The sequence below is a fragment of the Parus major genome, chromosome 2 (genome assembly GCF_001522545.3).
Source record: "Parus major isolate Abel chromosome 2, Parus_major1.1, whole genome shotgun sequence".
NCBI lineage: Eukaryota > Metazoa > Chordata > Aves > Passeriformes > Paridae > Parus > Parus major.
In genome coordinates, this window is record NC_031769.1 from 45506064 (window position 1) to 45523268 (window position 17205).

Here is a 17205-nt window from a genome sequence, read left to right on the forward strand (position 1 = left end):
CAATTTGGAGGAAATTAGTTTTGTTCATTTTAAACCATTAATGTATTAGATATGTCAATTATAAGTGGAATGACTGTTGATTTGGCCTGAAAACATCTGAGCTAATTTCCATCATGGAAAAATCACTTAAGGCAAAGTATGACGGTACATCCAAGTGAGTCCAGCCATTGCATTGTGAGTGTTTAAAAAATGGATATTAGGTTGAATGCTATCTTTAGCAGATGGTGTTCTTTTCTTTAACAAGCGTGTTTTTAAATAAAACTTGCTTCTTTCCTGTTACACTGTAAACAGAATTTGTCATTCTGTATTCAGTGAAATACATATCCTGGGAATGATGCCAGTGGTAATGTCAAACAATCTTGAATTACTAATGTTGAGAAAATTTAAAATAAGTACATTCAAGTTTAAAAGAATTCTGGTTAATTTGATTTACTGTGAACTTTTTTAACAAGGGCAAAAAAAGGAACGATTTTGTGTCAAATACCCATAGCTGCATTTCTGTCTATCCTTTTTTTGTTAGTTATTGGCAGATGTGTAATGAAAAGATGTAAGGAACTCATGCTTGGAAATGCTTTATCTCAAGAAATTAATATTAAAAGGCTGCTATGATTTTCCACAATGTTTTTCTCGACATTTATTAGTTAATAGCAGTTAATTATGTTAATGAAACTAACATTTATCTTAGTTAATTCTGATTTTCTAGAAGCTGGAGAGAGGGTTATACAAACATGAACTAGAAAGAAAATCTCATTCCACTAACCTGGTACTTTGAAATTTACTAAATGAAAAATGAGAAATAAGATAAATTAATTTGCTGGGACAGATAACACTAGCTATCAGGATCTGTTTTTTCACTTCAGTTTATATTAATGCTTTTCATTTCTACACTGAACCATATTTCCAAAGTCATAGTATGTAGTTGGATAAGAATCACTTTCTACTAATATTAGTTGTATTTAAAATGAAATGTAATACAATCAATAAAATATTAGTATTTTCTTAACACTCTTGAATGTGCATATCTAAAGAAAATCTCATGTAGACTTTGGATACAAGTTCTATTTGTGTGTTAGCTAAACTATTGTATAGAAAATTTATATATCTGAAAACTGTATTTATTAGTCTTGTATTTGTTCTTTTAATCAAAGAACGATACAGGATTCAGAGTGATCAGTTAGAAGACCTTTGGCTGGTTACAAAAGAGCTCATACACCGACTAGAAGAGCATTTCAAGAAGCAAAACTGCAAGGATTTCGCATGTACCTTTTCTGGTTCCATTCCCCTGCAAGAATATTTTGAACTAATTGATCGACATTTTGAGGTATGTTACATAATATATGAGTTGCTAAGGGTCTGCTAGTTTAAAATTGGATTTAAGTGCAAGGATTAATCAGATTAGAACTACAGTATCCACAGGCATTTGGCTTTCAGAAAATACAAAGTTATATGTAAGGGGAAGTCCCTTCCAATTTTAAAAAATCTGCCCTTGTAGAAGTAGCATTGGAGGCTCAAGAAAGTTTGCCAGACCAGAAATAAAAGAAATGTAATTAGTTTTTCCTGTTTGGCTATGCAGGTGACAATGAAAAATCTGCAGTAGTTCAGCTCGCTTGTAGAAATAGCTAATAAAATAAAATGCATGCATTCTCTCCCCCATATCTTTCCGATAAAAAAAGAGAAATAGCTATTTGAAAACTTCTATTAACTCATGTATTTGGGCAAAAGCAACAACATATTTATGCAAGAATGAGAAATAATACTGGATGTTCTTTCATGCTCCCAAATTTTCTGTGAGGCGTAGCTGTCACCACACGGAAAGATAGAAGTTGTCATTGGGGTTTTCTGGGATTTTTTGAGTAGTCAGCCTACATCCTGGTCTATATTTCAAGCTCTTGAGTAGTTATTCTGTTGTTTTTCAACTAATTTGAGAGTAAAATATGTTAATTTTTTTAAGGTGATGGTTATTGTAGAAATACTTTAAACTTAGGCTTCCTTAGATAGTATAACAAGCTTAAATACATTGAAGTTCTAAATACAGGTGTGATATCTGGGGTGCTAATTTAGACTCTAATTATGTTGCAGCTGGCTCTTTTGAAATTTCTGATTTTTTACTGTAATTATCTGATCTAAAAAAATGTCAAATGTTCTATTAAAGGCATTCTTATGCTTCCATCCCTGTTAGTTTCAACACTGTTTTTTTGGCAAGCTTAGGAGAATATGACCTGAGTTATCCCTTACCTGAGATGTCCCTTTTTTTCCTACTACTTCTAGTAAAACTTCATAGTGTTTTTTCCATAGCACCTCTAAGCAGTTTTTCATAATAATGTACAGGCAGAATGACATTTTCTTATTTTAAAATATAATGTAAATTTAAGAAATGTAAATTTAAGAAATTTACCTGTTCTCTTCATTTTGGGCCACTTTTTCTTGCATTTGGACAGCTGTGTGTCTTGATGTTTCTTCTGCTAGTTATAACATCAGCTGTATGGTGGTATCACAGCTTTTTGAAAGACTCATCTTTAGAAATTTTTATTTTCAAGGCATGTACTGCAAAGTACATCAAGTACCCAGATAATAAAAATTCCTATTTTATCTTCTAATCATTTTTTATTTTAAATGTTCTTTTGTGAACACTTCAAGAATTTTGTTGGTGTTAGCTAATCAGTATAGATAAAGGGAAAAAGGATTTAACTTCAGAAAAAGACAATCATTTGAACTGTACACAATTTAGTACTTCTATTCATGCTAAGGGAATAACCCTTTGCTTTCTACTGCAATGAATATCAAGTCCAGTACATTGTGTATGTGTTGTAAATAGCACACCAAAACAAGAGAAAGCCTTTGTGTCTTGGTGAAATTTTATTCTTGTTAATTGGCTTCTCATTGAGATATTTATGCATTTTCAGAGGTTATTGTGGCTGTTGACAATTAGTTTTGATATCAGTGGCACATGATAATTCTTCAAAGTGTCGATCTTTACAAGGTGTATAAAGCAACTGGCGTAAATGACATCATATTTCAGTATTATGCTGTCTCAAAAATTTTCCTATCCTTCTCCCATTTCATTTGGAATGTGCATACAGAAATGTATGTGACCCTTAAATTTTGAAAACCCTTAAATTGCAGCTACGTTTGAATGCTGAGAAATATCAGGAGCTGTTATCTGAAAGGGCTGTACAGTTTCGAGCTATTGAGCGACGACTGCTGACACGATTCAAAGACAAAACTCCAGCTCCTCTTCAACATCTGGACACCTTGCTAGAAGGAACATTCAGAGAGGTCAGTACACTTTGATTATGAGCCTAACCTTTCTTTATCTTGTTGGTAAAACCCAGCTTAAAGCACATAAGCTATGCTTTCCTGGTTACATTTACCATCCAAGAGACCAGGAAGCAGTAATTTGTTTAACCTAATAGTCCCTGTAGCTTTCCAGATGATTTGCAATAGTTTTATTTAATCTGTGACCACAAAATCTTTACTCCTGGGTCATACCAGCTTGACAGCACATCATTCTTTCCTAACTGATGTTGATAGTGTAAATATTTTATAGTTCATGTGAAAATATTTTATAGTTCATAGCTTGTGTAAATATTTTATGGTACACTGTAAACTGCTGGAATGATTTGGCTAGTGTAACATTCACAACAAAATTGTCTGAGACTGACCATGTCCTTCCTATGGGGATTTATGTTCTAATCATTTCAGAATGTGGTATCTTCAGAACAGTATTTTTAAAAAAGAAATCCTTCCCATGCCATCCCCATACTGGGCAAAGAAGAAATTAATTTTTCATCCTGCCTCAGCTCTGTGTTGCTTTAGGGTAACTTTTTCATGCAATGTCCCCTTTGTTAAGAAGTTATTTTAAGTGTTTTGTGCTTTTCCGTTGGAGGATCTGATTTTAATTTCTGACATGCCTTGTTTGAGAAGCTGAGTCACAATTAGAATCCTTACTGGAAAAAAGATATAACACTTTGCGGTGTTGTATACCACAACAACTAAAATCCAAAGGTATTAAGGGGAAGTATTTCACCCTACTTTTTAATCTAAGGAAACATTTCTTTAAATTGGAGAAAACTGCCTTTTCTTATATGTTTACATGTAAGCCAGATTTGCTTTTATTCCAGTCTGTGCTGAGTTCACAGTAATATTGCAGTCTTTACTGAGTTCACATGAGATGATTTAAGCTTGAAAGTGGGGATTTTCTGGTTCCTTTAATAAATACTAGGTATTGTGCTAGATGGGTTATTCTATAACACTTCAAAATGGCATGAATGAATAAGCCTGAAAGATTAATTTCAGTGAGTTTCTTGAGTCTGCTTTTGCTGTGTAGAACTTTTTGCCTTGAAACTTAAGAGCAACTGGGATGTTTTTGACGGTTTTCTTGTGTAGTTGATTTGAAAACTGAATTCTGAGAATATGGCAAAAGTCATATTATTGAAATAAATGCCTATTGCCAATGCTTATTTTATAAAGTCCTTCAAACCAACATTAGATGGGTACTTTTCTTAACATTATCATTGTAGGCTTTTTGAACTGGAGTTAGTGTAGTTGAAAGAAAAATGAGGAAAAAGATTTCTTTTCAAAGAACAAATGTTTACATTTTTGCATAATTGTTTAAACTTGATAGATTTCCTTTGTGATTTCTTTTCTTTGTGGGAATCCCCTTTGAAAAAAGAAATGTTATTGTTACTATAAACAAAGTGTAGTAAAATGATGATTGCCATAGAGATCCCACTGCTGCATGTGTTGTTTTGAAAGTGAGAGCTGTGGTAGGATTTAATATTGACTCTTCTCTGGGGGTGAAATGAAATTGCTCAATGTTGCATTTTCTGTATTTGAAAAGACCTTGTTTTCTTTAATTCAGTATCATATTCTGTCTTTATTTGGACAAGTATCTGTAATGTAAATAGTTGAGGTATTCAAAATATGATAAACGTGTTTTCTGAAAAGGAATAATGAGGCTGTTAAAATGTGAACAGTATGAAGTCTCACTCCAAAAATTCTTTTAGGCTTGTAGCTTTTTGATATTGAAATAAGTATGCCTTTAATTTTCTTATAAGCTTCTGAGAATCTCATCCTCCTCTCTTATGTTAAATATCTTTATAATGAGAAAATAAAAAATTGCCTTGTTTTATTCCCTTATTTTTCGCTAAAGTGATTGTTACATGCAAAGCAAGGTTTTTGTTACTTCTCACATTGTACATTTTGTACTCAGAAAGGAAATGTCTGTAGTTTGGTTTTATAGTGTATTCCAAATCTTTTCATCTAGAGCAGAAAGGGGTTTCCAGTTAGTGAATGTGTGATTTTATTAGTCTTTTTAACACAATCTTCAGAACTTGGGCACTATATGAATTACATTCTTGGTAAAATAGCTATTATAGTGTAGGATTTTTTTATAATTGAAGTTTTAGTACCGTAACCTCTGCAAATCCACAGGGATATGAAGATGCCTTGTTTTGCTGCCTGTATTTCTTTGAAGATGTATAACTTTTTCATGAACAACCTCTAAAATATAAATAAAATAATGAATATTCAACTCATGTAGTTTCATTGCCTAGGTGTGATAAATACCTACTTTAAACATGTTCTGTATGGTTTCTTTGCCTGCCTGCAAATCGTTATGAATTTCTGAACCAATTCAAATTTTACAACTAAAGAAGATTGTAAATGTTAATTTTCAGATTTTTAACTACAAGTAACTGTTGTTTGTGTGATATGTAGGTAAATGTACAATGCATGTCAAAGTTATAGATGTCAAACTGGAGAAAATTAATCAAGCTGCATTTCATTCCCTGGTAAAAAGCATTTTTATTTATTAAGTAATTTTTTTGCATTACCAACAAGGCAGCCCATATATAATGCCCCAATAAAACTACTGATTGGTCTATTATAAGGAAACTTTAGCTTTACTTTCCACCTTGACAGTAATGAAATGTGCAAGCAGGCATCAGTGTGTGTAGTGATAAAAAGCTTACTAGTTTTATAGCCCTGTTTACATTTTCTTCTAGAATCTGACTTTCTGAAGTAGTATTTTAGATCTAAATAGATTGAAGTGAGTGTTAACAACAGCTAACAAATAGTGACATCAGGTATTCCATTCTGGAAGGAAAAGGACAGCTGCTATGTACATAATAGTCTTGTACATTTGAAATAGGAAATGTTATGATCTTTAAGAAGGATTTGTAGGAAGGTGCTATGACAATAATGAAAAAAGTAAATTTGCAATAGATGCTATTTATATGCCTATGAAATTCTTGATCTGCTGAAAAGAATTTAGTAGTGCACTTGGACATGCTGCTAGAACTTGCCCTAGGAAAGGATTTTAATTAGATACATTTAAAAGCCATTGAATGGTAGTTGAAATTCCATATAGGTTTTGTATTTTAAAGGACTTCAAATATGAAATGAGATTGCAGCAAATTTTATGGTAGCTGTTGTAAACAGCATGTACTTTGTATAATGCTCTCCTACTAGACATGTTATTGCTTGAAAGGGTAGTTTAATGATCTTTAATGTCTACAATGTTTTTTCTGTCATAATAGAGAAAAAATATTCATAGTTTGGCAGTAGCTTCAAGTTCTTACCCTGAAATCGTAATTTTCATGCATTGACTCTTGGCAAACATTACTTGGATTTCCAGGTACAAGCTGGAATTAATAAACGTCATAAAAATTAGATGCTTCAATTTCTTATTGCAACCCACATGGATTTTATCCTACTGAATATAAGCAATATTAGCTGTAAGCTGTGTTTGACCCTGTTTGGAAGCCTACCAGTTACATTTTTTTAGGGAAGGAAGAGGAGGATGAATTTTAAATATGGGGTGGAGTTCTCCTAGGGCATTGACTGTTCTTTAACCAATTTTAAATACTTAAAACATGAATCTGAGACAAGATTGAGCAGTCCCAGTTTACAAAAAAGAATGTAATTACAAAGCAATCACTTCTACCTCACATTGCTTCTGTTTGTATTAAAAAAAAACCTCAGAAAAAGCAAGACAAATCATGATCTTCACATGATGGAAGTATCTACAGACTTCCAACATACGTAGTATAGTTCTCTTCCTATTCTTTGATGACGCTGTTGCGCAGTACCTCAGGTTTCCCCATGTTATGAGGTCTCTTCATCCCCCACCCTGTAAAACCTCTGACTTTCTTGTGCTTTCTAATTATCAGATTTTATCTTTCACCCTTGGCCCCAGTATCGCTCTGACAGTTGCTTATTTGTGCACTGTCAGGCCAGTACATGACTTAGTGCTGACTGGCAGCAGCCACATACTCAGCAAGAGGGATGATGCCCTCTGTCTCAGCAGAAACAGTTAGTGTTTCTCCCCTCCCAGTCTGCTAATTAAAAAAAAACCCAAACAAACCAACATACAGAGGAACTGAATGATTTCTGGTTCTTCATGTTACTCTAAAATTTTGTGTGGTCAGTGGAAATGACAGTAACTATGGACTGGAATGGAATGGACTGACTAAACAAATGTGACATAAATGACCAGCACAGCTCCATAACCTTAGACATCTAAACTTAGGAACTACATATTCTCCAAACTAGGTCTGTTTTAAAGATCAGTGATACATTTTAGCTTTTCCTTCAGGTACTTTATAAATTTGAGACCTTCTTCCATTAGTGAAAGGACCTAACACACTTTTCTAACCAGAACTAATTGATGCTGAAAATTTGCTTCCTTTATTTTCTTCTAATTCAGCAATTCCTCTGTGTTTATATTCTTTATATTAGTATTGAATAGCCTGTCTCTCAGAAACACTTGGCTGTAAGTAGTAATAAGGTGATTTCCAATGTGATTTCCTGATCCTACTCAGTAAACAATTAGAAGCTGTCCAGATTACTCTGCTGTATCTAGTACACAGTTTGTATTTATCTTATCTTGGTCTTGCATCTTGTAAGTGCTGTATATGAATTGCCTCTTGAAGAGATAAATGCACATGGGAATTTCTCACCTAAAAACTCTTGAAACAAGCAGAAAAGCTTCCAAATAGTCTTTCGGATTTCAAGATGTGCTCATAGGGTTTTCTTTTAATATAGTGGAAAATAACACAATTCCTACAGATTTGTCTTCCAGTGAGACTTCCCTCATCGGTTCTCCCTTCTGGAAAGTAAGTGTAGTTTTTTACCATCACTCTGTTAAAAGTTGTCGATAAACACAATTGCTTCCAGGCAGACACCATGATTCCTCATTTAGAATAAAAAAGGCCATTCCATCAGGAGGATCTCTTTCAATTACTTACGTGGCAATAAACTGTATAGAAATTTGTTGCCTTTTAATGAGAAAGCTTTATCCACATATAAAGGTAGCCCTTTTTCTTGAGGTCTGTGATGTGAGCTGTCCCTTCATATACAGTCCTGGATGTTAGTTAGGCATCTTGGAGCATTCAGAAGAGACTCCTAAAGAAACAACTGAATTCTTGCAAAGGATTTGGAAGCCAGATGTCTCTAAATGAATGAACTGGTTCTTTTAATAAGTAATGTTTCAGGTGTTGTCCTTTCTCTTTCATATGGAAGTCTTGAAGAAAGGTGCATATATTTTCTGATCTTTGTGAACTTCATTACATAGCTGTTTCTTTGACATAGCCTTATTTAAACAGAAAGATGGACCATCTCATGTTTTTGAGATGAAATCTGTGCAACTGTGCTATGAATGCCAGCTGCAAAACTTAGGACTGGCCCACAGTTTTATGTTGCAGCACAAGATTGATGCTTAAGTGCCCTTTTTTTTGTTGTTTGTTGTTGGCATGTTTTTTTGGTTGTTCTTTTTTTATTTATTTATTTTTATATTTTTTTTTAATTCTTCAATCCCATGTAAGCAATGTTATTGTCAGATTGGCAGTGAGTAGCTGTACTACATGACAGGATCTGGTCTCAAAAGTTGATGTTTAGATAATCAAATCTAAAGCTAACTTTGTGGCCTTCTTTTTCTCAAAGAAGGAAAAATATTCAGAGCAGCACACAATTAAAGCATGTAAGATCATATTTGCAGCTCAAAGCACATGCAGCTCATGTTAAACAGCTAACTGATTTTTTTTTTTAATAAAAGAATCCAAGAAAAGAAAGCTGTGATACAACAAACTTTCCAAACTAAATGTATGAAGAAAAAGAATATCTTTTTCATCTCTGAGCAAACTTAGAAGGCCAAGGGAAACGCACTAAATATTTATGTTTCTTGAGATTTCAGCAGAATGTGTAATTAAACTAAATTTTGGACAGAACTTAAAGGAACTTACTTAGAATCCCTCTGAGCACATCTTTTTTAACCAGACAGTTGTGAGGAATTTTTAGCCCAGTGTTACTGATCATGCATATTATGTCTCTCTTTTGTTGTGGTTTGTGATTAAGCAAGAGTTTTGAAACCTTGTCAAGCAATATTTTAGGTATTAAAATACTGTGTGCTGGTTCTCATCCATTTTAGAGTATTTGACACTATCAGGCGAAGTTAGTTTTGGGTGTAAATCATTGCATGTTTGAGAGAACTACTTGACTCCAAATTGTACCTTCCAAATCACACACTTTTCTCTCTGAAATTTGACACTTCATATAAAACCCAGTGAAGAGTTGACAAATATCTAAAGGTTAGTGTATTTTGTCCTCCTTGGTGAACACTTGTGAGACTTTTCAGAACAGATCATTAGCTGGTTTAAGGCCTCATTTTTTCTGAGAGCCTGTTTATAGGACATGGGCTTCTGGCCCAGTGTCCAAGGACTTGCCTTTTGCTAGGGGTATTGTTACACATCTGGTTCAGTTGTGTTCAGCATCAGCTAGACGTGAATGTGATGCCATCTGGAGGCTTTACACCTGTGTCAGTCAAACAAAAAGGTGTACTAATACACCTTTCCCTAGTACTGCACTAATGTGGCTCCCAGGTGGGGATGGTCCTCCATCTCCTGTCTTTCAGCTTGTTTGAACAATTCTGTGTCTGTCAACACCATTCTCTGCAGCTCTGTTTTAGTCTTTTGCTGTGCTGTTGGATGCTGTACCAAGTAATACTTCAAGACCTCCTTCTTTTGGTCCCTAGGTATGTGCTCTAGGTTTGATCTTGTATCTCTCCTGGTCACAGTTTTCTGGAGCTCAATTAACCCAAACTGGTGACAACTCTTTAAGCTTTGTCCAGTACCTGGTACTGAATTCCCCCTCTACTGAAAGAATGTGTATTTGACACTTACAGTACTTTATAATTCTGTGAAGGAATTTTTAAATGTGCATGTATACATGAATTTTCTTGTTATCATGAAAAGTACAGACAGGTGTGTGGAAAAGAGAGCCACTCTAATTGGAAGGTCCAAAGTTATTCTCATCTGTTCAGCAAGAGATTTGGATCTCATTGCTATGTTTGTGCTTCCTTTCTCCCCTCTTTGCTTCTGTTTGATTCCCATTTTTCTCTGCTCTCAGAATAAGACTCCTACAGCTATCAAATGACACCCTTACATTTGATTCTTGAGTCTGTCATACCTGGTTCTTGGTTGGAGTCTCACACTATTGAGCTGACTTCTGGCTAGACAGTTTTTTTTGTTCAAATGAGCTGGAAATACTCTAAGTTAGTAATCCTTGGTGGTTTCAGACTGGTAGATAAAGTAATTTCTTTTGATATTTCCATAATGATTTCAGCACAAAGATGGAAAATATATTGAAGACAAATGCTTTTGCCCTCCTTAGATGTCAGTGTTTGTGTACATTTGCACATACAAATCTTAATCTACTCATAATTCATCATATCTTTGTTTTAGTCTTCAGAGTTGTTCCTGCATGTCTTTTTAGTATTGTCTAGATAAAATCCAGATTTCTACTTCTATGGTCTTCACTTTCACTATGATAGTTGGTACTAACAGGTCCAGCGCCTAAAATATTGCAGAAAAAAATAGGATCTCCTAATTTTTCTCCTCATCTCTTTTGCATCTACTGATTAGGAAGCCAGTCTCTTATTTTCTAATCTGTAATTTACTACACTGTTAGGTGTAATACAAAGTATATTCATTACAATTTTTAAAGTACATATAATTTTCTAATGTTTTGAAAGGCAAAGGACTATTCCTTGCAGTATTTTAACACTTGCAATGTGTGGAGCACTTGGATCGTTGGTGGTTTGTAGTCAGTGGCAAATAAAACTCAATATGTTCTGTTCACTAAAACACAGGGAATATCATTAAAGGTCTATTAACTCTTTGTTCAAGCCCCTTAAATCTTTTCCTTGCTTATTAATCAGATGATAAAAATCTCAAAAGTGTTCATTAATGATTGAGTATTCTCTCTCCAGTGGCACTTCTGACACACAAGGCCTCAGGAACTTGACATTTTAGGAATGATTCATTACTTGATTAGTAAGGACTTTTACCTCAAAGCAAAACCGTTAGGGTTTATCATGCATGACTCAAAGGCTATATATCACACTCTCTCCTGTAATAGTCATTTTCCCCAGATAATGTCAGTGAGAGCTACACCCTTAGTATAAATTAGCTCTTTTTTGGCTTGAATAAACACTCTGTTCCTTGGAGGAGTTATATTTAACTTCTCTTGTTTTATTGCTGTTTCTGCTAAATGTAGTTTTTTCATAGCCACTAAAAGCAGCTTGTTGGCTATTACATATAATTAAAATTCTCTATTTTACTGGTGTTCAAATAGTGTTATGTTTCTATTTCCTTAAGACTTATTTAACTTTAACAGTGGAATACTTACAATGTCATCAAAGCTCCTTTTTATTAGAAGATGTATTCCAAAAATGTCTGAAAGTAGTTACCTGTGCTTGGGAAGCATATATTAGGATTACTGGCAAAACTCTTCTGTATTTTGGTCTGTGGCAATTACTTCAGTGTGGGACAGTCTTCTGACAGGTTCATCAGTATGTGGGACAAATAGGTAAAATTGTTCACATTATCAGTAAGGTATGGGGTTTTTTTTAGGTTTTTGTTTTTTGATTTTTTTCTGTGGAGAGAGTTAAGACACATTTAAAAGCAGGAAGCAACACAGCCATCACAAGAGAAAGAAACTGCCAGTAAAATGTTCTTGTGTGGGTAGGCATGGCAGAGAGTGCCTCAACAGGAGTCTTCTGGACTGCATTCAGCCTGGTCAGTCATATTTTCCACACAGGAGGATTCCAGCTACACTGTGCTGTGTCCTACAGCCCCATCTACTGAATTACTCCCCTTGAACTTGTCAACAGCCAGCTTTGAACACTCACTGCTCCATTCAAATCAGTAAAGGACCAGATGTGTGATTTTTATTAATTTTTCTTCCCATTCCACTGGGGATTAGGTTCGCACTTTAGACCTATGGCACCATTGAGACTATTGAAGAATTCCCCAGACTTTGGTTCAGTCCTCAGGGATACAGGCAGATTGTACCCTCTGGAGTATAAAGGCAATGGTAAAAAGTGATTATTATCGCTTCTTGTGAAGTAAACATTCTCTGGCACTTTTGTTTCATTGGCTTATGACATTTGTTTCATTGGCTTATGACTTTTTGAAGGGGAAGAAATAATATTCCTTTGTAGTGGTTGATCTTGTATTTTCAGCTTAATATGAGGTCACCAGACCGTGTATGAGGGCTTTCTGTAGGGACTGAAAGAGCCTGTGTGCATTTGGATGAGTGAAAATGGAACCGGTTGGCTACAATTCCTCAAGGAAAGGAATACTGATAAGTTTTATTTCTTTGAAAGAAATGTCATATCAGATAATCTGAATTATTGGATACCCTTGTTGAAGTTTAAATCATTGACAGTCTCTTTCACTGGGAGAAGTGTACTCCATAGGCAAGGGAGGAAGTGGTACGCAGTAGTGTAATCAAAACTTGAATAAAAAAATTTATACCATCTTCATGGAGGAAGGGAAACACTCTTATTTCATGCTTCCTAGAAAGTTTTCTGTAATTTTGTAGTATGGAAGCATTTGAGATGTAAAAAATACATAGCTAAGAACTAGTGCTTATCTGGTAGAAGCCACAGTGTTTACTTTGGGAGTTTCTGTACATGATCTTCATGAAATTTCTCATTTTAATTGAATAGTCCAGCTGTGATGAGTTAAGTGACTATTAAATCATTATCAATTTTGGTTGATTTCTGCATGCAGTACTAAGAGCATTTTTGGTGGCTTGGGAACTAATTTTAATTGTTTGCCTTTGGGTGGCTACTGTACTTGTTTTACCAGTGTGTACATGGGTGCTGTGCCTTCAGATGGCTGAAATAACATGGAGCTGGATAATTTTCTGCTGTAAGGTTGAGATAAGTATACTGATTTCTTTGATATACAGTAGATGACAGTTTTGCATTGTGAATAGATGTCAACTGTACTTTGGTTTCAAATTCAGAGTAAGCATTTCACAGACTTTCATACTTGGATTCAGTGAAATGCCTAGTTATACATTCATTATACCAACCATAAATACTAAAGGGGAGAGCTACAAAATTCATGTTATTCAATTGCATTTTATGCCAAACTTGGATTTAAAACCAAACGAAAGGATCTCCCTCCCCCCAAAACAAAACTAAAAACCACACAGGAAATAAGTGTTTGATGGCCAAATTTAGTAAATTATTTACTCATCTAATGCTTACAGATCTTGGTAGAAGTTGAGTATTGAAGGGGATTTGGTTACTGCTGTAACTGTATTGTAAACCCAGCAATATCGAGCTATTTTGTCTGCAAAGTTAAGCTAAAAATGTTTTACATCAGTCTGTACAACTACTTATTTCCATTACCATATAGAAGATGAGTATCTAAATTACTATTCTGTTGTTCTTGGGTAGTCTTGCAGGTGTGAAATTTGATTTCGTCACTGGTCATGGCTGGTCCAAAATCACTTGTATAACCAATGTCAGAGGTGGAAATAAGACCTCACATTATCAATCCTCTGATCTGCACACTCAGTTAAGATTCTGCGTGGTATTACTTACTAGAGCCAGTAGTAGACTTTGGATTCCTGAAGAAAAAAAAATTCAAAAATTGTATAGGTGATTTATCAATACAAAAGAAAAATCTGTTTCCTTGTGTGTGTGTCCATTAAAGTCAGCTCTGCTTTAGTCACTACCTTTCTGCTGAAAAATGTAACTTGTGTGGTCATTCTCCCAATTTAGATCTTTTTAATAAAACGTACAGTTTATGTTGGAGCTAAACTGTTGGTTAAATCTGTAAACTGACAAAAACAAAAGGGAAAAGAACTTTCTTCTCCATTTCTTCCTGCCAGTTGGCATCTCAACAAGTCTATTTTATGTCTCAGTTGTGCTTAACTACTGACTTTTACAGAGTAAGTATTTCTACATTGTGAAGCCTTTAATTATTCTGTTGTGGATAGTTTAAACCAGTATGAAAAGGGAAAATTGGCTAATGAAGAAAAATTTGGCATAATGAACTGCAGGGTTCAGAAGTCAGGAATGAAGAAGACAGTAATGATGAGCATCATAACTACAGACATAATATTTCAGGCTTTTATTAACTAGAATGTTCTGCCCATTCTGCTTGCCTTGAATTCTTTGAAAAAGTTTTATGGCTGCCAATTTCTTGGTTTAATATTAGCAATTTGTTTTAGATACAGACTTAGTGTTATTTAGATATCTTAATTTTAAGAATTTGCTAAAATTTCTTGTTGGATGGATAACAAGGACCCTGAAATGTTGAGTTGACAGAGTTTGACCATGACAACTCGTAATCCTTCTTTTTCCAGAAAGTCTCTTGATGAGCCTACAAAACTGTATATATGGCTGCTGAAGGCTATACTTGCCAGTTAAATTTCTGTAATGTGGGAAGGAGAAGTATGGAAAAAGACATTATATATCACAGGAACTGGATTTTTTAAAATGCTGTTTTTAAAGGAATCCTCCAATTTCCCTGTAGGAAATTTGAAAATATTTGGAATGGATAACATAATTTTTATCTTGTTCGTTGTTTATATTCTTAAGGCTAGTCTACTTAGAAAAAGCAACACCTATTAAAGGCCTTTGAATTCAGACTCTTTCATGTTACAATGAGTCTATTTACCGCTGTCAGTAGGCTTGTAATATATTTAGCTTGAAGAGGTTAACAAGCATACCTTGGAGTGTTACTTTTATTTTCTGTTCTGTGACACTTAGCAAAATCCCATTATACAATTGAGTAGTATTATAATGGTAAAATGTTAATTTGTTCTGCATTCCGTTAAAATTGGATTTTTTTTCTTGTGCACTGGCCCATGCGTTTTGTATAAAACCTATAATTTAAACACTACTCCATAGAAATGCTCTAAATTAGTAACCTTTTGCCTTTGCTACCTTAATTACATCTCATTATTTAGTACTTAAAGAGCAACCTCTAGCTACTGGTTAAATATTTGCTAGCTAAATAGATTTGTCATGTTAAAAAAAACAGTAGCCCTTGCTTCGGTTGTAATGTGTTTAGGATTTCAGAGTTTTGAGAAAATTATGTGCTTTGTGTGCTTTAACTGCTTTGAATTTTCCTTATTTTTTTCATTTCTCATTAATAAATATGTCATTAGCTGTCTATTGCATCTCAGTAGGTAATTGAAAGGTTGTCTTAAATATTTTGAAGAAAACTTGTGTGTCAACATGGTCTGTGTCTTCTAGTTACATTTATTCCTTTTAGCTTTTATAAGCATCTGATACAGTAAATGTCTGTTTTTTATTGTGGAAGCAAATATGGAGCAGATTACTTGTTGGCTACTAATAGCTATATTTCAGATTGTTACCTCCTTTTGGGAAGAAGGCTGCATTGTTTCATCAGAATCACAAGGAATAGTATTCATTAAAACATCTGATGAGTTGTCTTTTCTGACAAATTGAAGGATCATTTCTCATTGGTCTTTTAATTGTATGCAGAAATTTTACTGCAGAAGTTATTAACAGCTTGCAGGATGACTTAATCTTCAGTATTTTATTCACATCCACTAGGTAGTATTTTTTGCTCATTTTTTTTCCTTTGTCTTTTGCTATTTTTAAATTTGTATAAAACCATGTGAAGAAATTACAATTTATAATTGCAATCAACTAGAATTCCATAATGTTCAACTCCCTGTCATATGTGAAGATATAATTTTCTGTTTTATGTTTTTTGTCTTTTTTTTTTTGTCTTTTTTTTTTTTTTTTTTTTTTGACTTCACCTTCCTTCCTTGTCCAGGGCATTTCCACAGACATATTTCTCAAGCTGACAGATCTTACCCAGTACCTGACTACTTCTCTCTTTATCTGGTTATTAAATTATTCTCTGCACTGTCCATTTGTGTTTGGAAGCCAGTGTCTCCAAAAAGNTATAAAACCATGTGAAGAAATTACAATTTATAATTGCAATCAACTAGAATTCCATAATGTTCAACTCCCTGTCATATGTGAAGATATAATTTTCTTTTTTTTTTTTTTTTTTTTTTTTTTTTTTTTTTTTTTTTTTTTTTTTTTTTTTGTCCTCAAGATCCACAGTAGTGGAAGCTCATTTACAACAGATTTGGCTATCTGACTTGATTCTTACCCAGTACCTGACTACTTCTCTCTTTATCTGGTTATTAAATTATTCTCTGCACTGTCCATTTGTGTTTGGAAGCCAGTGTCTCCAAAAAGAACCTTCCCCCATTCTTCCCATGTATTTTCTTACATCACAGGTTAAAAATTGCAGACTGGCATAGTTGCAGTTTGAAGTATAACTCCATTTATGTGTATGGTTGTACTACCACTGACTTTAACAAAGGCAACAGGGGGAAATGGAGAAAAAATATTGATGCAAATCTTCATCTTGTTCATGTGCTTTTCATTCTGTGGGAAACCCATTTATGGCACAGATAAACACGTGCCCTCTAGCATATACTTTTTTCCTGTAAAAATCAATTTTAATTCCAGAAATGCATTAAACTTTTATTTTATTTAAAATTTTATTTTACTCCAAAAATGTTAAATGGTAGGGGGAATACCAGCAATGTATTTACAGGGAAACTGGTTGCCCTGTCCAGTTCTAGGCTAAGTACTTCAACCTTTGAAGTAGATAGTTTCCCTGAAAACTTCTTTTTGTGTATTGTTTTTTATGTCACTGTTTATATATTCTGTATCTATAAGCTCTGAAACCATTACTTCACTATTCATGCAAATGTTTTAGAAATTTGTTGCTTATTGTTTATATTTATTCCTTGGTTTGAACTTAGCAAGTCTGTCTGTAAAGGCAATGACTTCTGAAGAGGCCATGTTTTGTATGTATGTATATGTGTATTTATTTTTTTTTTTAAGACTAA

At 34.0% G+C, this 17205-nt stretch overlaps 1 protein-coding gene across 7 annotated transcripts in view; it reads left to right on the plus strand.

Moving 5' to 3' along the window:
* Positions 1 to 17205, plus strand: part of BBS9 (Bardet-Biedl syndrome 9) — a 281332-nt gene that overhangs the window by 69791 nt on the left and 194336 nt on the right. For all 7 annotated transcript variants that reach the window (XM_033511950.1, XM_033511949.1, XM_033511954.1 and 4 more), the window contains 2 exons: positions 1149 to 1321; positions 3124 to 3276. In XM_033511950.1, coding sequence (XP_033367841.1) covers positions 1149 to 1321; positions 3124 to 3276 — 326 coding nt within the window. The remainder of the gene's footprint in view (positions 1 to 1148; positions 1322 to 3123; positions 3277 to 17205) is intronic.